Source organism: Salmo salar, chromosome ssa09 (genome assembly GCF_905237065.1).
Source record: "Salmo salar chromosome ssa09, Ssal_v3.1, whole genome shotgun sequence".
NCBI lineage: Eukaryota > Metazoa > Chordata > Actinopteri > Salmoniformes > Salmonidae > Salmo > Salmo salar.
In genome coordinates this window covers 84,728,421-84,753,086 of record NC_059450.1, presented here as the reverse complement: position 1 = coordinate 84,753,086, position 24,666 = coordinate 84,728,421, and the positions used below count along the sequence as shown (strand labels likewise).

At 43.2% G+C, this 24,666-nt stretch overlaps 1 protein-coding gene across 1 annotated transcript in view; it reads right to left on the bottom strand.

Moving 5' to 3' along the window:
• LOC106592847 (monocarboxylate transporter 8) overlaps positions 1-24,666 on the bottom strand; it is a 44,562-nt gene that overhangs the window by 14,575 nt on the left and 5,321 nt on the right. The window contains exons 2-4 of the mRNA XM_045724141.1: positions 5,727-5,871; positions 3,461-3,698; positions 3,062-3,316 (exon numbers count right to left, since the gene is read on the bottom strand). Of these exons, the coding sequence (XP_045580097.1) occupies positions 3,062-3,316; positions 3,461-3,698; positions 5,727-5,871 (638 nt within the window). The remainder of the gene's footprint in view (positions 1-3,061; positions 3,317-3,460; positions 3,699-5,726; positions 5,872-24,666) is intronic.

Genomic DNA, 24,666 nt, shown 5'->3' with positions numbered 1-24,666 from the left:
AGTCCAGTCTCTGTCACAGCCGGCCACGACCGGGAGGCCCATGGGGCTGCGCACAATTGGCCCAGCGTAGTCCGGGTTAGGAAGGGTTTGGCCGGCAGGGATATCCTTGTCTCATCGCGCACTAGAGACTTCTGTGGTGGGCCGGGCGCAGTGCACGCTGACACGGTCACCAGGTGTACGGTGTTTCCTCCAACACATTGGTGCGGCTGGCTTCCGGGTTGGATGGGCATTGTGTCAAGAAGCAGTGCGGCTTGATTGGGTTGTGTTTCGGAGGACGCATGGCTCTCGACCTTCGCTGAGTCCGTACTGGAGTTGCAGCGATGAGACAAGACTGTAACTACTACCAATTGGATACCACGAAATTGGGGAGAAAAAAGGGGTGAATTTTTTTTAATAATTTTTTTTTTTTTAATAAATCAAAATAAATGTCCATTGCTGCTTTCAAACCAAGCCCCCTGGATACATACATCCCCTGAGGGGTTGGAAGCAGCCAAACCAAGCCCCCTGTATACATACACACCTGAGGGGTTGGAAGCAGCCAAACCAAGCCCCCTGTATACATACACACCCTGAGGGGTTGGAAGCAGCCAAACCAAGCCCCCTGTATACATACACACCTGAGGGGTTGGAAGCAGCCAAACCAAGCCCCTAGATACATACATCCCCTGAGGGGTTGGAAGCAGCCAAACCAAGCCCCCTGTATACATACACACCTGAGGGGTTGGAAGCAGCCAAACCAAGCCCCCTGTATACATACACACCCTGAGGGGTTGGAAGCAGCCAAACCAAGCCCCTAGATACATACATCCCCTGAGGGGTTGGAAGCAGCCAAACCAAGCCCCCTGTATACATACACACCTGAGGGGTTGGAAGCAGCCAAACCAAGCCCCTAGATACATACATCCCCTGAGGGGTTGGAAGCAGCCAAACAAAATAGCCAAAGAAAATACAGAATTATACATCAAATGCGTAGTAATTTCTTGATATGTCATCATGGATTCTTTCATGTGTGCTATTCCCATGTTGAAATCATCAATGGGATTCTTAGTGAAGGGATTTCAACGGAGAAACAGGGATTTTTGCTTCTTATAACATTCCAAATTTCCATAACCATTCCTTGGAATAACACATTTTTTTCATCAACGTCCCACTGTCAGAAGAACTGTCAACAGTGAAGCAGGAAGGTGCGGAGCTATAGGTGAGTGATTTCCTTTCTCTCCTCTCCGCCCAACACCTGAATCTGATCCAAAACACAAAACCCTCTGAAGTCCATTCCTGATCAGAAGCTTCTCTCCCTGAGGAAACATATGAAGTGTTTCTTCTGCTTTGATTCTGCACTACATGGCACCAGAATAACATCAAGGGCCATAGGATACCCATGTTTAGGGCTGACCTAAAGCAAAGAGCACAACAAAAGCCGGTGGCTTTGTTTACATCTGGGCCTGGCTCTGGGGCCTGAGAAAACAGAACAGGCAGTGGGGAGGCTGTCTAAAACATCTGACTTGTGTAGCAGAACTTCACACTACACATCTACCGCCCCCTTCTCTTCCCTCCCTCTCGCTCTCTGTCCCTCCCTCCCTCCCTCTCTCTTTCTAATCCTTCCCTCCCTCTCTCCTTCTGTCCTCCTTCCTCATCCCTCTGGGATTTTTTACATAACACACTGCTGTGACAAGGCGTCTCCTTGATATTCCTCACATCACCATGCAACAATGTCACTAGCTGCTTATTTTAGATAAGTGGGTCTGTCTGACAACCTAACCAAACACACAATGTAACCTAACCCAACACACAATGTAACCTAACCCAACACACAATGTAACCTAACCCAGCACCACAATGACACAACCTACCCAACACACAATGTAACCTAACCCAACACACAATGTAACCTAACCCAACACCACAATGACACAACCTAACCCAACACCACAATGACACAACCTACCCAACACCACAATGACACAACCTACCCAACACCACAATGACACAACCTACCCAACACCACAATGTAACCTAACCCAACACCACAATGACACAACCTACCCAACACCACAATGACACAACCTACCCAACACCACAATGACTCAACCTACCCAACACCACAATGTAACCTAACACAACTCAACACAACCTACCCAACACCACAATGACACAACCTACCCAACACACAATGTAACCTAACCTAACACAACCTACCCAACACCACAATGACACAACCTAACCCAACACCACAATGACACAACCTACCCAACACACAATGTAACCTAACCTAACACAACCTAACCCAACACACAATGTATCCTAACCCAACACACAATGTAACCTAACAACACAACCTAACCCAACACATAATGTAACCTAACACAACACACAGCGTAACCTAACACAACACACTGCGTAACCTAACACAACACACAGCGTAACCTAACACAACACACAGCGTAACCTAACACAACACACAGCGTAACCTAACACAACACACAACGTAACCTAACACAACACACAACGTAACCTAACCAACACACAACGTAACCTAACCCAACACACAACGGAACCTAACCCAACACATAATGTAACCTAACACAACACACAGCGTAACCTAACACAACACACAGCGTAACATAACACAACACACAGTGTAACCTAACACAACACACAACGTAACCTAACCAACACACAACGTAACCTAACCAACACACAATGTAACCTAACCCAACACAATATTACCTCTAAAGTTGACTTGGTGAACTCTTGGTCAGAAAGTCTAGTTTTCCTACATACGATAAGATGCCAATCAAGCTGACACTAAAAGCAGTTAGGGTGACATTATTTTCCCCTCGCAAAAACAGCTGCGCTGTAAACCAACACACAGCAACATTCTAGATGGAAATTGTTAAAGAAAAGTGACATCATAAATTGTGCTGCAGATTATTATATCATTATAATTTCACTCACAGCGTAGGTGTCTCTGCCAGCAGAAAACAGTGCCCTAAATACAGCACAATATCAAGAACATGGTCAAATCTTGAAGAAATTGTATTGATGGTCCCTGAGCCCTTACCAAGTGGATGTAAGGCACAAAGTAACCCAGTACAGCCGTAGACACCCCGAACGCCCACACCCGGTAGGTGACGATGTGGAACACCTTCACATTAAAGGCCTTCCGGACCTGGGTCTGGGTCCTGCTCCAGCGGCTTCCCTGGGCAGGGGCTCCTGGCTGGGTTGTGGACCCAACGGGGCCCCCTGGTTCTGGTGGTCCCATTGGAGCGCTCTGGGGCAGCAGGGGTCTGAAGGTCAAGGCCAGCAGGGCCTGGACCTGTTATGTTTAAAAGAACGAAAAGAAACAGTTGTTCAAAGTCGAATCTCACGTTTACTTCAATGAGTCACATCATTCAAAATCAGGAAAATGTAAACAAACAAGCTGTGTAATGGATGATCATCAAACACATTACAACAGTACCAGCATGAAGAGGCTGAGGATCTGGAAGGTTCTGCTGAGGCCCAGCGGCTCCACCACCTTGGTGAGCAGCACCGGGAGGCCCATGGAGAACAGGCTGCTACCCGCCGTCACCACGCCGTTGGCCAGGCCAAGCCGCCGCCGGAAGTAGTGGCCCAGGATCACCAGGGAGGGCTGGAAGGCAAAGGACGAGCCACAGCCAAACAGGATCCCATAGGTGAGATACCGTAGGCTGAGGGACCTGGGTGGGCAGGGGGTAGAGGTACTAAAACACTGGAAAACTAATGTATGTCAATTCTAACGGGTGAAGAGGCAGGCGATCTCACTACTGTGTTATGTTCCACACTAGCATAACTTAGCACCTAGAATATACGGTGCATTCGGAAAGTATTCAGACCCTTGACGTTTTCCACATTTTGTTACATTACAGCCTTATTCTAAAATAAATTAAATTAATTGTTTCCTCAATCTACACACAATACCTCATAACGACAAAGCGAAAACAGGTTTTTAGAAATGTTTGCAAATGTATTAAAAATAAAAAACGGAAATACCTTATTGACGTAAGTATTCAGACCCTTTGCTATGAGACTAGAAATTGAGATCATATGCATTCTGTTTCCATTGATCAATCTTGCGATGTTTCTAAAACTTGGAGTCCACCTGTGCTAAATTCAATTAATTGGACATGATTTGGAAAGGCACACGCCTGTCTATATAAGGTCCCACATTTGACAGTGCATGGCAGAGCAAAAACCAAGCCATGAGGTTCAAGACAGGATTGTGTCGAGGCACAGGTCTGGGGAAAGGTACCAAAACATTTTTACACATTGAAGGTCCCCAAGAACACAGTGGCCTCCATTATTCTTAAATGTAATAAGTTTGGAATCACCAAGACTCTTCCTAGAGCTGGCCACCCGGCCAAACTGAGAAATCTGGGGAGAAGGGCCTTGGTCATGGAGGTGACCAAGAACACGATGGTCAGTCTGACAGAGCTCAAGAGTTCCTCTGTGGAGATGTGAGAACCTTCCAGAAGGACAACCATTTCTGCAGCACTCCACCAATCAGGTCTTTATGGTAGAGTGGCCAGACTGAAGCCACTCCTCTGTAAAAGGCACATGACAGCCCGCCTGAAGTTTGCCAAAAGGCACCTAAAGGACTCTCAGACTATGAGAAACAAGATTCTCTGGTCTGATGAAACCAAGATTGAACTCTTTGTCCTGAATGCCAAGCGTCACGTCTGGAGGAAACCTGGCACCATCCCTATGGTAAAGCATGGTGGTGGCAGCATCATGCTGTGGGGATGTTTTCAGCGGCAGGGACTGGGAGACTAGTCAGGAACCCAGGAAAGATAAACGGAGCAAAGTACAGAGAGATCCTTGATAAAAAATCTGCTCCAGAGCGCTCAGGACCTCAGACTGGGGCGAAGGTTCACCTTCCAACAGGACAACGACCCTAAGCACACAGCCAAGTCAATGCAGGAGTGGCTTCGGGAAGTCTCTGAATGTCCTTGAGTGGCCCAGCCAGAGCCCGGACTTGAACCCGATCAAACATCTCTGGAGAGACCTGAAAATAGCTGTGTAGCAACACTCCCCATCAACCCTGACAGTGCTTGAGAGGATCTGCAGAGAAGAATGGGAGAAACTCCCCAAATACAGGTGTACCAAGCTTGTAGCGTCATACCCAAGAAGACTCAAGGCTGTAATCGCTGCCAAGGTGCTTCAACAAAGTACTGTGTAAAGGATCCGAATATTTGTGTAAATGTGATATCGGTTTTTAATTTGTAATACGTTTACAAAACATTCTAAAAACCCATTTTTGCTTTGTCATTATGTGCTATTGTGTGTAGATTGATGAGGGGGAAAAAATAAATGTAATACATTTTAGAATAAGGCTGTAACGTAACGAAATGTGGAAAAAGTCAAGAGGTCTGAATACTTTCCGAATGCACTGTATATCCAATACTGTACTTCCTTATAAGTAGTAAGTTAGTGTACATTTTGGAACAGAGCCTGTGACACCCTAACATGAATGTGTAATGCTCAGGTCACTGAGGGCAGGACGTGTAAATGATGTGCAAAAGGAGTGGCAAAACATACAAGGACAGTTCTAAAGATTGTGGAGGGTTCTAGAAGGGCTCTAGAGTAGATGGGTTGAAATAGTTCTAGAGTAGATGGGTTGTAATAGTAATAGAAAGTGTGGAGTGTTCTAATGATTCTAGAATGTTTGGAGGGCTCTAGAAGGGCTCTAGAACAGAAGTTTCTCTTACGTTGCGAAGGCGGTGCTGAGGAGTCCGATGAAGGCCATGGTGGCCCCGCCCACAGCTGTCTTCCTGCAGCCGAAGTGATCGGTGAACATGGAGACCACCGGGGAACAGAAGAAGATCATGCCCATCGCCAGGGCCCCCACCCAGGCTGGAGGCAGGGAGGAGAGGGAGGGACAGGTCAGGAAGAGGTAGGGGTGGAGGGATGCAGGGACAGGTCCACACATTAACAAGATTATTTTCCATATTGATACAGTCAAAATGTAACCTCAAAGCTGTTTCCAAGCAACATGAGAGCTACCTAGATAAGAGGGTCAGTAACTACAGTAAGGGCAATGTAGGATGAATCCCTTAATCTGTGTCCTTCAACATGGTACTTGTTACAGTACATGTATGTCAACTGATAACGGGTCTGTGATGTATGGACAGTCTGTCTGAAGTACATGTCTGCTACCTGTCTATGCCCTGCTTGCAACATATTTACAACCAGTGTACAACCTCTGTGCAACCTTTCACAACCAACCTGTTGACAACCTCCAGAAGCCAACGTGTGTGCTCTGCAGAAGAACATGTCAACCTCGATTTAAACTGTTAACTTACCTGGTGCTCATGACCACAGCAGTAAGGTTAACCTATACATACACACACATGCTGTAATTGATATCCTGTATAAAACTTGTAGTAGGGTACTCAATGGGGCTCATCAGCATGTAGAAACATGCTGTATCCTCCTCATATAATCTGTAGAATAACAGCTGATCTAGTATAATATTAACATGCTGTACCCTCATATAACCTGTAGAATAACAGCTGATCTAGTATAATATTAACATGCTGTACCCTCATATAACCTGTAGAATAACAGCTGATCTAGTATAATATTAACATGCTGTACCCTCATATAACCCGTAGAATAACAGCTGATCTAGTATAATATTAACATGCTGTACCCTCATATAACCTGTAGAATAACAGCTGATCTAGTATAATATTAACATGCTGTACCCTCATATAACCTGTAGAATAACAGCTGATCTAGTATAATATTAACATGCTGTACCCTCATATAACCCGTAGAATAACAGCTGATCTAGTATAATATTAACATGCTGTACCCTCATATAACCTGTAGAATAACAGCTGATCTAGTATAATATTAACATGCTGTACCCTCATATAACCTGTAGAATAACAGCTGATCTAGTATAATATTAACATGCTGTACCCTCATATAACCTGTAGAATAACAGCTGATCTAGTATAATATTAACATGCGGTACCCTCATATAACCTGTACTGTATAATAATAACCATGTTTTTTTTAAAGTGACTTTGTGATTCCATTTGTAAAAAAAAAACACTAAAATAAACCTATTATTATTATTATTACTACTACTCAGCCATGGATAGAGATCCAGGCATATATGACTATGGTAATAACATGTTGTACTACTGTGCCCAATGGGGTTAATGTGTTCTGACTACTGCGCACAGAGACATGCTTTACCCTCTAGGGCAAACCATCCCTGGGTCTTAAGGGCCAAAGGAAGCTTTAATGTCTCCAGTCTGTTCTGGGTCCAACAGAGTGGGGTTGCATCCCAAAAGGCACCCTAATCCCTATATATATATTATATTGGTGTCATTTGGTGCACGTAATGAGTCAATGAACATTAGAATGTATGGTTGGGAGGATGACAACAGTAGAGAGACCTGTTCATGTGAGATCTGAGCAGACCAGATTTTGCCCTTGGCAGCCATTTAATGTTTCATCTTCCCCGGCCAAAGCAGTAAGCAAACATGGCAAAATGATATTTGTCGATATGACAGGCAATACATTGGACCGCGGTCCAGGTTACAGTAGAATATAGATCAGCTGCTAACTTGCTACAATGTAGGGAACATGGAGAACGTACAGGTGAAGTCGGAAGTATACATACACTTAGGTTAGAGTCATTAAAACTAATTTTCAACCACTCCACAAATTTCTTGTTGACAAACTATAGTTTTGGCAAGTCGGTTAGGACATCTACTTTGTGCATGACACGTAATTTTTCCAACAATTGTTTACAGACAGATTATTTCATTATAATTCACTGTGTCACAATTCCAGTGGGTCAGAAGTTAACATACACTAAGTTGACTGTGCCATTAAACAGCTTGGAAAATTCCAGAAAATGATGTAGTGGCTTTAGAAGCTTCTGATAGGCTAATTGACATCATTTGCGTCAATTGTAGGTGTACCTGTGGATGTATTTCAAGGACTACCTTCAAACTCAGTGCCTCTTTGCTTGACATCATGGGAAAATCTAAGAAATCAGCCAAGACCTCAGAAAAATAATTGTAGACCTCTACGAGTCTGGATCATCATTGGGAGCAATTTTCCAAACTTCTGAAGGTACCACGTTCATCTGTACAAAGTATAAACACCATGGGACCACGCAGCCGTCATACCACTCAGGAAGGAGACGCGTTCTGTCTCCTAGAGATGAACGTACTTTGGTGTGAAAAGTGCAAATCAATCCCAGAACAACAGCAAAGGACCTTGTGAAGATGCTGGAGAACAATTCTGGCCAAAATTCACCCAACTTATTGTGGGAAGCTTGTGGAAGGCTACCCGAAACATTTGACCCAAGTTAAACAATTTAAAGGCAATGCTACCAAATACTAATTGAGTGTATGTAAACTTCTGACCCACTGGGAATGTGATGAAAGAAATAAAAGCTGAAATAAATCATTCTCTCTACTATTATTGTGACATTTCACATTCTTAAAATTAAAGAGGTGATCCTAACTGACCTAAAACAGGGAATTTTTACTGCGATTAAATTTCAGGAATTGTGGAAAACTGAGTTTAAATGTAGTTGGCTAAGGTGTATGTAAACTTCTGGTTTCAACTGTACAGTACCAGTAAGTCATTGTAGGGTTTTTCTTTATTTTTACTATTTTCTACATTGTTGAATAATAGTTAAAAAATCAAAACTATGAAATACCACATATGGAATCATGTAGTAACCAAAAAAAGTGTTAAACAAATCAAAATATATTTTATATTTGAGATTCTTCAAAGTAGATAACCTTGCCTCGATGACAGCTTTGCACACTCTTGGCATTGTCTCAACCAGCTTCACCTGGAATGCTTTTCCGACAGTCTTGAAGGAATTCCCACATATGCTGAGTACTTGTTGGCTTTTCCTTCACTCTGTGGTCCAACTCATCCCAAACCATCTCAATTGTGTTGAGGTCAGGTGATTGTGGAGGCCAGGTTATCTGATGCAGCACTCCATCTCTCATTCTTGGTCAAATAGCCCTTACACAACCTGGAGGTGTGTAAGGGCTATTTAGTGTGTAAGTTGTTCCACTGGATACCATAAGGTGAATGCACCAATTTGTAAGTCGCTCTGGATAAGAGCGTCTGCTAAATGACTTAAATGTAAACTGTAAATGGGTCATTGTGTTGTTGAAAACAAATTAGTCCCACTAAGCGCAAACCATATGGGATAGCGTATCGCTGCAGAATGCTGTGGTAGCCATGCTGTTTAAATGTGCCTTGAATTCTAAATAAAATCACCGAAAGTGTCACCAGCAAAGCACCCCCCACACCGTCACACCTCCACCTCCATGCTTCACGGGGGAACTACACATGCGGCGATCATCCGTTCACCTACTCTGCATCTCACAAAGACACAATGGTTGGAACCATACATCTCAAATTTGGACTCATCAGACCAAAGGACAGATTTCCACCAGTCTAATGTCCATTGCTCGTGTTTCTTGGCCCAAGCAAATCTCTTCTTCTTATTGGTGTCCTTTAGGCCTGATTCACGTGGTCTCCTCTGAACAGTTGATGTTGAGATGTGTCTGTTACTTGAACTCTGAATTATTTATTTGGGCTGCAATTTTTGAGGTTGGTAACTCTAATGAACTTACCTCTGCCGCAGAGGATAACTCTGGGTCTCCCTTTCCTGTGGCAGTCCTCATGGGAACCAGTTTCATCATAGCGCTTGATGGTTTTTGCAACTACACAAAGTTCTTGAAACTTGCCGGATTGACTGACCTTCATGTCTTAAAGTAATGATGGACTGTCGTTTCTCTTCGCTTATTTGAGCTGTTCTTGCCATAATACGGACTTGGTCTTTTACCAAATAGGGCTATCTTCTGCATACCACCCCTACCTTGTCACAACACAACAGATTGGCAAACGCATTAAGAAGGAAAGAAATTCCACAAATTAACAAGGCACACTTGTTCATTGAAATGCATTTCCGGTGACTATCTCATGAAGCTGGTTGAGACAATGCCAAGAGTGTGCAAAGCTGCCATCTAGGCAAAGGGTGGCTACTTTGAAGAATCACAAATATAACATATATTTTGATTTGTTTAACACTTTTTTGGTTACTACATGATTCCATGTATGTTACTTTATATTATTGATGTCTTCACTATTATGTAGAAAATAGTAAAAAAATAAAGAAAAACCCTTGAATGAGTAGGTGTGTCTAAACTTTTGACTGGTACTGTATATAGACTACAAAAAAAGGAGACTATTATTCACCAAACATGTTTTCTATACAACATGCTGTTTTACAGTAAAGCATCCAGTTAGTTAGTGTTTGTTTTAAGACAATCATCCAAAAGGAAGCAAACCACGCAGAACGGACCAGAGGAGGAATAAAGACAGACTGAGTCGGCCCTGTTCAAAAGTACTTCACTATCTAGAGAATAGGGTCCATTTCTGAGGCAGCCACAGAAAGCATATAGTAGAAACCCTTGATGCTTGACCAACTCCACACCCCTTCATTCCATCCAGCCCTGAGTCCTATAATCTTCTCAACATCTCCACTCGCCCACCTTCCACCCCTTCTCATCTCCTCATCCCTCTAAACCTCTCATCCCAAACTTCTCGCCCTCTTTCCCAGCAGCCCACAGTCTTAATAATAAAACAGCCAGAGTGCACTCAATGTCTGAACCCTTCAAAACAAAAGAAAGAGACACAGGGAGAGGGGAGGGGGTTTAAGAAAAGAAGAGAAAACCATGCAGAGGGAGAGAAAAACATGCTTCTTTATAGGAGGCATAGTGACAGCTGTATAGTGACAGGCGCATAGTGACAGGCACACAGAAAAAGAGGACACCCCTCTCCCTCACTCCCTCCCTCTCTCTCCTTCCCTCCTCTCAGGCCCCAGACTGCATGGTTGTTCCTCAGATGCCAGGGGGAGGCTGTTAGCTATTTAAAGAGACAGTGACCACACTTACTGTGTGAGCGCGCTATTCTCCCTGAAATCTCCCTAACATGTGAAATCAACAGTTTTTCACAATAAGCTCATTAAATTACTTCACCAATCAGTGCGGATAGAGCAGGCAAGATAGTTGTTTACATACATGATGGACAAACAAGTGGGGAGAGAGCAAGAAAGGGTTGAGGAAGAGGCTTGAAGTGCTGGGCATCTTGTTATGACCTGCATCATCAGAATTAGGTCCACAGAATTATAACGCCAGCACAGTAGCCTACGGTACCGTCAGTCCAGTAGCCTACAGTACCGTCAGTGCAGAAGCCTATGGTAACGTCAGTACAGTAGACTATGGTAACGTCAGTACGGTAATGTCAATAAAGTAGCCTATGGCAACGTCAGTATGGGAACGTCAGTACAGTAGCTATGGTAATGTCAGTATGGTAACGTCAGTACAGTAGCCTATGGTAACGTCAGTATGGGAACGTCAGTATAGTAGCAAGGGTAACGTCAGTATGGGAACGTCAGTACAGTAGCCGATGGTAATGTCAGTATGGGAACGTCAGTATAGTAGCCTATGGTAACGTCAGTATGGGAACGTCAGTATAGTAGCAAGGGTAACGTCAGTATGGGAATGTAAGTACAGTAGCCTATGGTAACGTCAGTATGGGAACGTAAGTACAGTAGCCTATGGTAACGTCAGTATGGGAACGTCAGTACAGTAGCCTATGGTAACGTCAGTATGGGAACGTCAGTATAGTAGCAAGGGTAACGTCAGTATGGGAATGTAAGTACAGTAGCCTATGGTAACGTCAGTATGGGAATGTAAGTACAGTAGCCTATGGTAACGTCAGTATGGGAACATCAGTACAGTAGCCTATGGTAACGTCAGTATGGGAACGTCAGTACAGTAGCCTATGGTAACGTCAGTATGGGAACGTCAGTACAGTAGCCTATGGTAACGTCAGTATGGGAACGTCAGTACAGTAGCCTATGGTAACGTCAGTATGGGAACATCAGTACAGTAGCCTATGGTAACGTCAGTATGGGAACGTAAGTACAGTAGCCTATGGTAACGTCAGTATGGGAACGTCAGTACAGTAGCCTATGGTAACGTCAGTATGGGAACGTAAGTACAGTAGCCTATGGTAACGTCAGTATGGGAACGTCAGTACAGTAGCCTATGGTAACGTCAGTATGGGAACGTCAGTACAGTAGCCTATGGTAACGTCAGTATGGGAACGTCAGTATAGTAGCAAGGGTAACGTCAGTATGGGAATGTAAGTACAGTAGCCTATGGTAACGTCAGTATGGGAACGTAAGTACAGTAGCCTATGGTAACGCTCGGTATGGGAACGTCAGTACAGTAGCCTATGGTAACGTCAGTATGGGAACGTCAGTATAGTAGCAAGGGTAACGTCAGTATGGGAATGTAAGTACAGTAGCCTATGGTAACGTCAGTATGGGAATGTAAGTACAGTAGCCTATGGTAACGTCAGTATGGGAACATCAGTACAGTAGCCTATGGTAACGTCAGTATGGGAACGTCAGTACAGTAGCCTATGGTAACGTCAGTATGGGAACGTCAGTACAGTAGCCTATGGTAACGTCAGTATGGGAACGTCAGTACAGTAGCCTATGGTAACGTCAGTATGGGAACGTCAGTACAGTAGCCTATGGTAACGTCAGTATGGGAACGTAAGTACAGTAGCCTATGGTAACGTCAGTATGGGAACGTCAGTACAGTAGCCTATGGTAACGTCAGTATGGGAACGTCAGTACAGTAGCCTATGGTAACGTCAGTATGGGAACGTAAGTACAGTAGCCTATGGTAACGTCAGTATGGGAACGTAAGTACAGTAGCCTATGGTAACGTCAGTATGGGAACGTCAGTACAGTAGCCTATGGTAACGTCAGTATGGGAACGTCAGTACAGTAGCCTATGGTAACGTCAGTATGGGAACGTCAGAACAGTACAGTAGCCTATGGTAACGTCAGTATGGGAACGTCAGAACAGTACAGTAGCCTATGGTAACGTCAGTATGGGAACGTCAGTACAGTAGCCTATGGTAACGTCAGTATGGGAACGTAAGTACAGTAGCCTATGGTAACGTCAGTATGGGAACGTCAGTACAGTAGCCTATGGTAACGTCAGTATGGGAACGTCAGTACAGTAGCCTATGGTAACGTCAGTATGGGAACGTAAGTACAGTAGCCTATGGTAACGTCGGTATGGGAACGTCAGTACAGTAGCCTATGGTAACGTCAGTATGGGAACGTCAGTACAGTAGCCTATGGTAACGTCGGTATGGGAACGTCAGTACAGTAGCCTATGGTAACGTCAGTATGGGAACGTCAGTACAGTAGCCTATGGTAACGTCAGTATGGGAACGTCAGTACAGTAGCCTATGGTAACGTCAGTATGGGAACGTCAGTACAGTAGCCTATGGTAACGTCAGTATGGGAACGTAAGTACAGTAGCCTATGGTAACGTCAGTATGGGAACGTCAGTACAGTAGCCTATGGTAACGTCAGTATGGGAACGTCAGTACAGTAGCCTATGGTAACGTCAGTATGGGAACGTCAGTACAGTAGCCTATGGTAACGTCGGTATGGGAACGTCAGTACAGTAGCCTATGGTAACGTCAGTATGGGAACGTCAGTACAGTAGCCTATGGTAACGTCAGTATGGGAACGTCAGTACAGTAGCCTATGGTAACGTCAGTATGGGAACGTCAGTACAGTAGCCTATGGTAACGTCAGTATGGGAACGTAAGTACAGTAGCCTATGGTAACGTCAGTATGGGAACGTAAGTACAGTAGCCTATGGTAACGTCAGTATGGGAACGTCAGTACAGTAGCCTATGGTAACGTCAGTATGGGAACGTCAGTACAGTAGCCTATGGTAACGTCAGTATGGGAACGTAAGTACAGTAGCCTATGGTAACGTCAGTATGGGAACGTAAGTACAGTAGCCTATGGTAACGTCAGTATGGGAACGTCAGTACAGTAGCCTATGGTAACGTCAGTATGGGAACGTCAGTACAGTAGCCTATGGTAACGTCAGTATGGGAACGTCAGTACAGTAGCCTATGGTAACGTCAGTATGGGAACGTCAGTACAGTAGCCTATGGTAACGTCAGTATGGGAACATCAGAACATCTGGGCCTGCAGCCTTGCGAGGGTTAACACGTTTAAATGTTTTACTCACATTGGCTGCAGTGATGGAGAGCCCGCAGGTTTTGGTAGCGGGCCGTGTCAGTGGCACTGTATTGTTCTCAAAGCGAGCAAAGAAGCTGTTTAAATTTGTCTGGGAGCAAGACATCGTGGTCCGCGACGGGGCTGATTTTTATTTTCTAGTCCTTGATTGACTGTAGAACCTGCCACATACCTCTCGTGTCTGAGCCGTTGAATTGCGACTCTACTTTGTCTCTATACTGACACTTAGCTTGTTTGATTGCCTTGCGGAGGGAATAGCTACACTGTTTGTATTCGGTCATGTTTCCGGTCACCTTGCCCTGATTAAAAGCAGTGGTTCGCGTTTTCAGTTTTGCGCGAATGATGCCATCAATCCATGGCTTCTGGGAATGTTTTAATAGACGCTGTGGGTACAACATCACTGATGCACTTGCTAATAAACCCGCTCACCGAATCAGCTTATTCATCAATGTTGTTGTTCGACGCTATGCGGAACATATCCCAGTCCACATGATCAAAGCAATCTTGAAGTGTGGAATCCGATTGGTCGGACCAGCGTTGAACAGACCTGAGCACGGATGCTTCCTGTTTTAGTTTCTGTCTATAGGCTGGGAGCAACAAAATGGAGTCGTGGTCAGCTTTTCCAAAAGGGGGGCCGGGGGGGGGGGCTTTATATGCGTCGCGGAAGTTAGAATAACAATGATCCAGGGTTTTTCCAGCCCGGGTCACGCAATCGATATGCTGATAAAATTTAGGGAGCCTTGTTAAAATCCCCAGCTACAATAAATGCAGCCTCAGGATATGTGGTTTCCAGTTTACATAGAGTCCAATGAAGTTCTTTCAGGGCCGTCGAGGTGTCTGCTTGGGGCGGGATATACACTACTGTGATTATGATCGAAGAGAATTCTCTTGGTAGATATTGTGGGCGGCATTTGATTGTAAGGAATTCTAGGTCAGGTGAACAAAAGGACTTGAGTTCCTGTATGTTGTTATGATCACACCATGAGTTGTTAATCATAAGGCACACACCCCCGCCCTTCTTCTTACCAGAGAGATGTTTGTTTCTGTCGGCGCGATGCGGGAAGAAACCAGGTGGCTGTACCGACTCAGATAGCGTGTCTCGAGTAAGCCATATTTCTATGAAACAAAGAACGTTACAGTCTCTGATGTCTCTCTGGAAGGCAACCCTTGCTCGGATTTCGTCTACCTTGTTGTCAAGAGACTGGACATTGGCGAGTAGTATGCTCGGGAGAGGTGCGCAATGTGCCCGTCTACGGAGCCAGACCAGAAGACCGCTCCGTCTGCCCCTTCAGCGGCCCCGTTGTTTTGAATGATCGGCTGGGATCCGATCCATTGTCCTGGGTGGTGGCCCAAACAGAGGATCTGCTTCGGGAAAGTCGTATTCTTGGTCGTAATGTTGGTGAGTTGATGTTGCTCTTATATCCAATAGTTCCTCCCGACTGTATGTAATAAAACCTACGATTTCCTGGGGTAACAATGTAAGAAATAACACATAAAAAAAACAAAATACTGCATAGTTTCCTAGGAACGCGAAGAGAGGCGGCCATCTCTGTCGGCGCCGGAAGATGATGCACTTTGGATGCACACGCACTTTGTAGCATTTTTTGTGGGACTAGAAAAATGCCTGGAATGTTTGACAACGTTATTAACCTCTTACATCTAGACGTTCCGCTAGCGGAACACCTGCTCCAATATCCAATGATAGGCGTGGCGCGAATTACAAATTCCTCAAAAATACAAAAACTTCAATTTTTCAAACATATGACTATTTCACAGCATTTTAAAGACTCTCCTTTATCTAACCACACTGTCCGATTTCAAAAAGGCTTTACAGCGAAAGCAAAACATTAGATTATGTCAGCAGAGTACCAAGCCAGAAATAATCAGACACCCATTTTTCAAGCTAGCATATAATGTCACAAAAACCCAGAAGACAGCTAAATGCAGCACTAACCTTTGATGATCTTCATCAGATGACACACCTAGGACATTATGTTATACAATACATGCATGTTTTGTTCAATCAAGTTCATATTTATATCAAAAAACAGCTTTTTACATTAGCATGTGACGTTCAGAACTAGCAGAGGAGGAATTTGCTAAGAATTTACTAAATTACTCACGATAAACGTTCACAAAAAGCATAACAATTATTTTAAGAATTATAGATACAGAACTCCTCTATGCACTCGATATGTCCGATTTTAAAATAGCTTTTTGGTGAAAGCACATTTTGCAATATTCTAAGTACATAGCCCAGGCATCACGGGCTAGCTATTTAGACACCCGGCAAGTTTAGCACTCACCAATATCAGGTTTACTATTATAAAAGTTTGATTACCTTTTGTTGTCTTCGTCAGAATGCACTCCCAGGACTGCTACTTCAATAACAAATGTTGGTTTGGTCCAAAATAATCCATCGTTATATCCGAATAGCGGCGTTTTGTTTGTGCGTCCCAGACACTATCTGAAATGGTAAATCAGGGTCGTGCGCATGGCGCAATTCGTGACAAAAAAATCTAAATATTCCATTACCGTACTTCGAAGCATGTCAACCGCTGTTTAAAATCCATTTTTATGCCATTTTCCTCGTAAAAAAGCGATAATATTCCGACCGGGAATCTCCTTTTAGCTAAACAGAGGAAAGTAAACAAAGCTTTCGGTCGACGCGGGCACGAGCCTGAGTCTCACAGTACTGTAACCAGCCACTACCCAAACGCGCTACTTTTTTTTCAGCCAGAGCCTGCAAAGCCACGATTCAGCTTTTTACCGCCTTCTGAGACCCTATGGCAGCCGTAGGAAGTGTCACGGGACAGCTAAGATCCTCACTCTTCAATAAACAGAGACAAGAAGAACGACACCTTGTCAGACAGGCCACTTCCTGAATGAAACCTTCTCAGATTTTTGCCTGCCAAATGAGTTCTGTTATACTCACAGACACCATTCAAACAGTTTTAGAAACTTTAGGGTGTTTTCTATCCATATGTAATAAGTATATGCATATTTTAGTTACTGGGTAGGAGTGGTAACCAGATTAAATCGGATACGTTTTTTATCCAGCAGTGAAAATACTGCCCCCTAGCCATAACAGGTTAACCGGTTCCCATGCTTTTAAAATAACGGTTCTGTTCCGAAACAGTATGTATCACTTTCATTCACGGTTCAGTTATTTTTCAGTTCTGTTCCCTGAACTGGTTCACCGAAACAATTTTTGTTTGCCGTGTATACACAGTATTTACTGTATGCATGAGTCAACTATATGCACAGTGTCACACTATAGTGAGCTTTTGAAAGAAGTTCAATGGGTGTAATGTGTTGCATAGCTTAGCTTCTGAACAAACAAGAGGTCCTAGGCCTGGAGTACAGGCAGAGTTACAGTATAGTGGACTCAGAAACAGGTTGTTCAATGGGTCTAAATACACTATGAGGAGTGAAAATACCTTCAGCTTCTGTGCACAATTAAGTGGCCTAAAGTACATACACAGACAAACTGTTGAGGACTGGGCAAGTATTTGATTGGGTCTAAAAATGCATTGGAGGGGGAGGCGATGGACTGGACAATGGGCCCTGATCCGATTGGGAACTATTCTATTCCACAGCCTTCTGGAATGCCAAACATGCCACATTATTCCTTAAGCTGCAAGTTGTTAGGATTTATGCTGTAGCTAGCCTCTGTTCTAGTCCAGAGAGAATACAAAGGATGAAGTATCGGAACAAGTTCATTACTCATGGGTAAATGATCATAGGCATGGTAAAGATAATGTATTGTCTTACAAAGTGAGTAGTTTTGTACAAGCCAAAACTTTTTTTTTTCTTGTTTTGGTACAGTAGCATGAGGCGGCTTGATGTGTAACTAAACACCTCTGGACAGGATGCTAGTCTAACTGTAATAACAGTATCTTGTAAAATAATGGAAACAAATTACATCTATTCATCAAAAACGAATCTGAAATCAAATATCCTTTTAGGGGATTATGTTTGTCAGGTCCCAGAGAACAAATCATAAACATAACCTTCCATCGGGTTCAAAATGGGCACAGAGTGGAATATTTCTATGGCCTATAAGGATGGGAGAGAGACAGCATACAGATGCCAGTGAATAGATTTCTTTCTGAAATGGACAAAATACCAATTTTAGGGATAGTTCCATCTTACTGTATTCTACTCCTATTTAAACTGACCATAATACTGTGCATAGGGATGTTATGTACAAACTAGTGTCAATATTTCAAGCATTAAGTCTTTAAATCCTGTAAATGCGTGTCCTTCGGTCTGTAAACCAGATGAGCTATTTCTATTTCAGGGCAAATCAAATGTAGTAAAATGAGCTGAGCCAGCAGGTCCAGACAGATGGAGTAAGAGGATTCTTGTTTGTTGTGCTATAAATTAATGGCGCCAGACTGTCATGTCTGCTCTCTATTCATGTTTCAGGCCATAGGGCATCTCGTGGGTAACAACTCCCCAAATACAGCCAACATAAATTGCATTTCCGGTGGTTTGGAATAAAGACATAGCTGCTAATAGTAAATAACCGTTATGACCATGGCCATAACAGTTATTATAGACTCCAGAAAGCTACAATAACAGGACACAAACCAGCTCAATAAATCACTGACTGTCACTCTATTTCAATACAACCCATACCAAGCCTTGTGGGTCATATGGCCTAAGTCTGTATCTGTTTCAGAAATTCCCTGGCCTGAGATCATTCACTACAAATCAAATCAAATTTTATTTGTCACATACACATGGTCAGCAGATGTTAATGCGAGTGTAGCGAAATGCTTGTGCTTCTAGTTCCGACCATGCAGTAATATCTAACAAGTAATCTAACCTAACAATTTCACAACAACTACCTTATACACACAAGTGTAAAGGAACGAATAAGAATCCTCCACTTTTGGAGGATGGCCTGGTGTCAAGAAGGGCACCAAAGAAGCCACTTCTCTCCAGGAAAAACATCAGGGACCGACTGATATTCTGCAAAAGGTACAGGGATTGGACTGCTGAGGACTGGGGTAAAGTCATTTTCTCTGATGAATCCCCTTTCCGATTGTTTGGGGCATCCGGAAAAAATCTTGTCCGGAGAAGACAAGGTGAGCGCTAGCATCAGTCCTGTGCCATGCCACCAGTAAAGCATCCTGAGACCATTCATGTGTGGGGTTGCTTCTCAGCCAAGGGAGTGGGCTCACTCACAATTTTGCCTAAGAACACTTCCATGAATAAAGAATGGTACCAACGCTTCCTCCGAGAGCAACTTCTCCCAACCATCCAGGAACAGTTTGGTGACGAACAATGCCTTTTCCAGCATGATGGAGCACCTTGCCATAAGGCAAAAGTGATAACTAAGTGGCTCAGGGAACAAAACATCAATATTTTGGGTCCATGGCCAGGAAACTCGCCAGACCTTAATCCCATTGAGAACTTGTGGTCAATCCTCAAGAGGCGGGTGGACAAACAAAACCCCACAAATTCTTACAAACTCCAAGCATTGATTATGCAAGAATGGGCTGCCACTAGTCAGGACGTGGCCCAGAAGTTAATTGACAGCATGCCAGGGCAGAATGCAGAGGTCTTGAAAAAGAAGGGTCAACACTGCAAATATTGACTCTTTGCATCAACTTCATGTAATTGTCAATAAAAGCCTTTGACACTTATTTTTTTATTTTATTTTACCTTTATTTAACCAGGTAGGCAAGTTGAGAACAAGTTCTCATTTACAATTGCGACCTGGCCAAGATAAAGCAAAGTAGTTTGACAACATACAACAACACAGAGTTACACATGGAGTAAAACAAACATACAGTCAATAATACAGTAGAAAAATAAGTCTATATACAATGTGAGCAAATGAGGTGAGATAAGGGAGGTAAAGGCAAAAAAGGCCATGGTGGCAAAGTAAATACAATATAGCAAGTAAAATACTGGAATGGTAGATTTGTAGTAGAGGAAAGTGCAAAGTAGAAATAAATAATGGGGTGCAAAGGAGCAAAAAGGGGGGACTTTACCTAGCAGGGTCTTGTAGATGACCTGGAGCCAGTGGGTTTGGCGACGATTATGAAGCGAAGGCCAGCCAACGAGAGCGTACAGGTCGCAGTGGTGGGTAGTATATGGAGCTTTGGAGACAAAACGGATGGCACTGTGATAGACTGGATCCAGTTTGTTGAGTAGGGTATTGGAGGCTATTTTGTAAATGACATCGCCGAAGTCGAGGATCGGTAGGATGGTCAGTTTTACGAGGGTATGTTTGGCAGCATGAGTGAAGGATGCTTTGTTGCGAAATAGGAAGCCAATTCTAGATTTAACTTTGGATTGGAGATGTTTGATGTGAGTCTGGAAGGAGAGTTTACAGTCTAACCAGACACCTAGGTATTTGTAGTTGTCCACATATTCTAAGTCAGAACCGTCCAGAGTAGTGATGCTGGACAGGCGGGCAGGTGCAGGCAGCGATCGGTTGAAGAGCATGCATTTAGTTTTACTTGTATTTAGGAGCAGTTGGAGGCCACGGAAGGAGAGTTGTATGGCATTGAAGCTCGTCTGGAGGGTTGTTAACACAGTGTCCAAAGAAGGGCCAGAAGTATACAGAATGGTGTCGTCTGCGTAGAGGTGGATCAGAGACTCACCAACAGCAAGAGCGACATCATTGATGTATACAGAGAAAAGAGTTGGCCCAAGAATTGAACCCTGTGGCACCCCCATAGAGACTGCCAGAGGTTCGGACAACAGGCCCTCCGATTTGACACACTGAACTCTATCAGAGAAGTAGTTGGTGAACCAGGCGATGCAATCATTTGAGAAACCAAGGCTATTGAGTCTGCCGATGAGGATGTGGTGATTGACAGAGTCGAAAGCTTTGGCCAGGTCAATGAATATGGCAGCACAGTGTTGTTTCTTATCGATGGCGGTTACGATATCGTTTAGGACCTTGAGCGTGGCTGAGGTGCACCCATGACCAGCTCTGAAACCAGATTGCATAGCGGAGAAGGTGCGGTGGGATTTGAAATGGTCGGTAATCTGTTTGTTGACTTGGCTTTCGAAGACCTTAGAAAGGCAGGGTAGGATGGATATAGGTCTGTAGCATTTTGGGTCAAGAGTGTCCACTCCTTTGACGAGGGGGATGACAGCACCTGCTTTCCAATCTATGGGAATCTCAGACGACAAGAAAGAGAGGTTGAACAGGCTAGTAATAGGGGTTGCAATAATTTAGGCAGATAATTTTAGAAAGGGTCCAGATTGTCAAGCATTATGAAATGCTTGTAATTATACAAAATGCTTGTAATTATACAAAAATATCTAAAGACACTGAAGCAGCAAACTTTGTGAAAATTAATATTTGTCATTCTCAAAACTTTTGGCCACGACTGTATATACATATGAGATGAGTAATGGGTATGTAAACATTATATAAAGTGGCATTGTTTAAAGTAGCTAGTGATACATTTATTACATCAAGATGGCAAGATGCAGTAGATGGTATAGAGTACAGTATATACATATGAGATGAGTAATGTAGGGTATGTAAACATTATATAAAGTGGCATTGTTTAAAGTGGCTAGTGATACAGTATGAGTGATGTAATAAATGTATGTCCATCACCCTCTCCATATCTTTCCTGCCCTCACTCCTAGATTGACACCCTGTTTCGAAAATGCATCAATTTTCCTTCCTTCTTCCCTAACCCTTCCTTCTCTCCTTCAAGTAATTAATCACTGATCATTATGCGATTTGATAAGTGAAAGCAAAGTCACCACCATTCTGCTTTCGCCAAGACAACACTCTCAGATTTACAGTGGTTGCGTCCCAAATGGAACACTATTCTGTATTCAGTGCATTACTTTTGACCATAACCCTATTGGCCCTGGTCTAAAGTAGTGAATCATCAAGGTAATACAGGTCCATTTGGGACGCAGATTGATCTTTATTTTCATAAATGTTGCCCTGGAGGCAGAACTGAGCGATTTCCGCTAGATGGCCAGCTGCAAAGTAAAAATTGGCTATATCATAAAAATTCATGAAAACAAAAATGTGCTTTCAGGTTTTAATTTAAGGTTAGGGTTATCAGTGTGGTTAAGGTTAGGTTTAAAATCTGATTTGATGACTTTGTGGCTGTGTCAGCTAGTGACCACTCTGCAGAGCTGCCTCCAAGGCAAGATTCATGACAATAAATGCCAACATGCATTTGGAACGCAAACAGTGGTAACTTCAAGGAACTGGATGTTCCCTCACACCTTCCACCCCTTGTTCTCTTTTGTCATGTCCCTCCCTTACTCATTCCACTACTCTATCCTCTACTATAAGTCCCTGACCCTTCCTTCGTTTCACTGTGATACCTCAAACACGCTCTGTAGGCACCCCTTTGTTGATAAGGATTCACTTCTTGCCCATCTGGTTCAGATCATGAAACTATTGTTTTGATGAAAGAATTAAGAGGAGGATTTCCTCCATCTTGATATGTGGATCCTTCTACACACTTAGCCAAATGGTGTTGATACCCCCAGGTAACCTCAGGCCATCATTTGTACCTCTGTAATTACATAGTAATAATCTAAACATGTCATGACATCTGTTTCGTAGAGATTTGGACACTGATCAAAACAAGCAACTCTGGGCAGCGATTGGTACCTCATTTCCCTCGTCATAGCTCTTATGGGGAGAACTAGTGTGCCTTACTGTGGATCCGTTTGACTGGACCTGGGATCTCACTTCAAATCAAATGTTATTAGTCACATGCGCCGAATACAACAGATGTAGAGCTTACAGTGAAAAGCTTACTTAAGAGCCCCTAACCAACAATGCAGTACAAATAAGAATAATAAATAAAAGTAACAAGTAATTAACTTCTATGGGCTAGGTGGGACGTAGTCAACAGTCAACAGCCAGTGGAATCGCGTGGCGCAAAATACAAATACCTCAAAAATGCTATAACTTCAATTTCTCAAACATATGACTATTTTACACCATTTTAAAGACAAGACTCTCGTTAATCTAACCACATTGTCCGATTTCAAAAAGGCTTTACAGCGAAAGCAAAACATTAGATTATGTCAGGAGAGTACCAAGCCAAAAATAATCACACAGCCATTTTCAAAGCAAGCATATATGTCACAAAAACCAAAACCACAGCTAAATGCAGCACTAACCTTTGATGATCTTCATCAGATGACACTCCTAGGACATTATGTTATACAATACATGCATGTTTTGTTCAATCAAGTTCATATTTATATCAAAAACCAGCTTTATACATTAGCATGTGATGTTCAGAACTAGCATACCCACCGAAAACTTCCGGTGAATTTACTAAATTACTCATGATAAACGTTGACAAAATACATAATTATTTTAAGAATTATAGATACAGAACTCCTTTATGCAATCGCGGTGTCAGATTTTAAAATAGCTTTTTGGCGAAAGCACATTTTGCAATATTCTGAGTACATAGTTCGGCCATCACGGCTAGCTATTTTGACACGCACCAAGTTCGGGGCTCACTAAACTCAGAATTACTATTAGAAAAATTGGATTACCTTTGCTGTTCTTCATCAGAATGCACTCCCAGGACTTCTACTTCAACAACAAATGTTGTTTTGGTTCCAAATAATCCATAGTTATATTCAAATAGCTCCGTTTTGTTCGTTCGTTCGTTCAGGTCACTATCCGAAGGGTGACGCGCGAGCTCATTTTGTGACAAAAAAATTCTAAATATTCCATTAACGTACTTAGAAGCATGTCAAACGCCGTTTAAAATCAATTTTTATGCTATTTTTCTCGTAAAATAGCGATAATATTCCAACCGGGCAACATTGTATTCATTCAAAGGCTGAAAGAAAAAAATGGAGTAGTCTCGTGAACGCGCATCTCAGTCTCACTGTCCCCTGGCTGACCACTTACAAATTCTGCTGCTGTTCTTTGCCCAGAGACAGCAGACACCCCATTCCACTTTCTGGCGGCTTTAGAGAGCCAATGGAAGCCTTAGAAAATGTCGCGTTACAGCACAGATGCTGTATTTTCGATAGAGATGCAACAGAAGGACAACAAATTGTCAGACAAGGCACTTCCTGTATGGAATCTTCTCAGGTTTTGGCCTGCCATATGAGTTCTGTTATACTCACAGACACCATTCAAACAGTTTTAGAAACTTTAGAGTGTTTTCTATCCAAATCTACTAATTATATGCATATTCTCGTTTCTGGGAAAGAGTAGTAACCAGTTTAAATTGGACACGTTTTTTATCCGGCCGTGAAAATACTGCCCCCTAGCCCCAACAGGTTAAAAAGCAGCAGTAAAATAACAACAGCGAGACTACACAGGGGGATACCGGTACAGAGTCAATGTGCGGGGGCACCGGTTATTCGAGGTAATATGTACATGTAGGTGGTGTTATTAAAGTGACTATGCATAGATGATACCAACAGAGAGCAGCAGTGATGTAAAAGAGGGGGCGGGGGGGCAATGCAAATAGTCTGGGTAGCCATTTGATTAGATGTTCAGGAGTCTTATG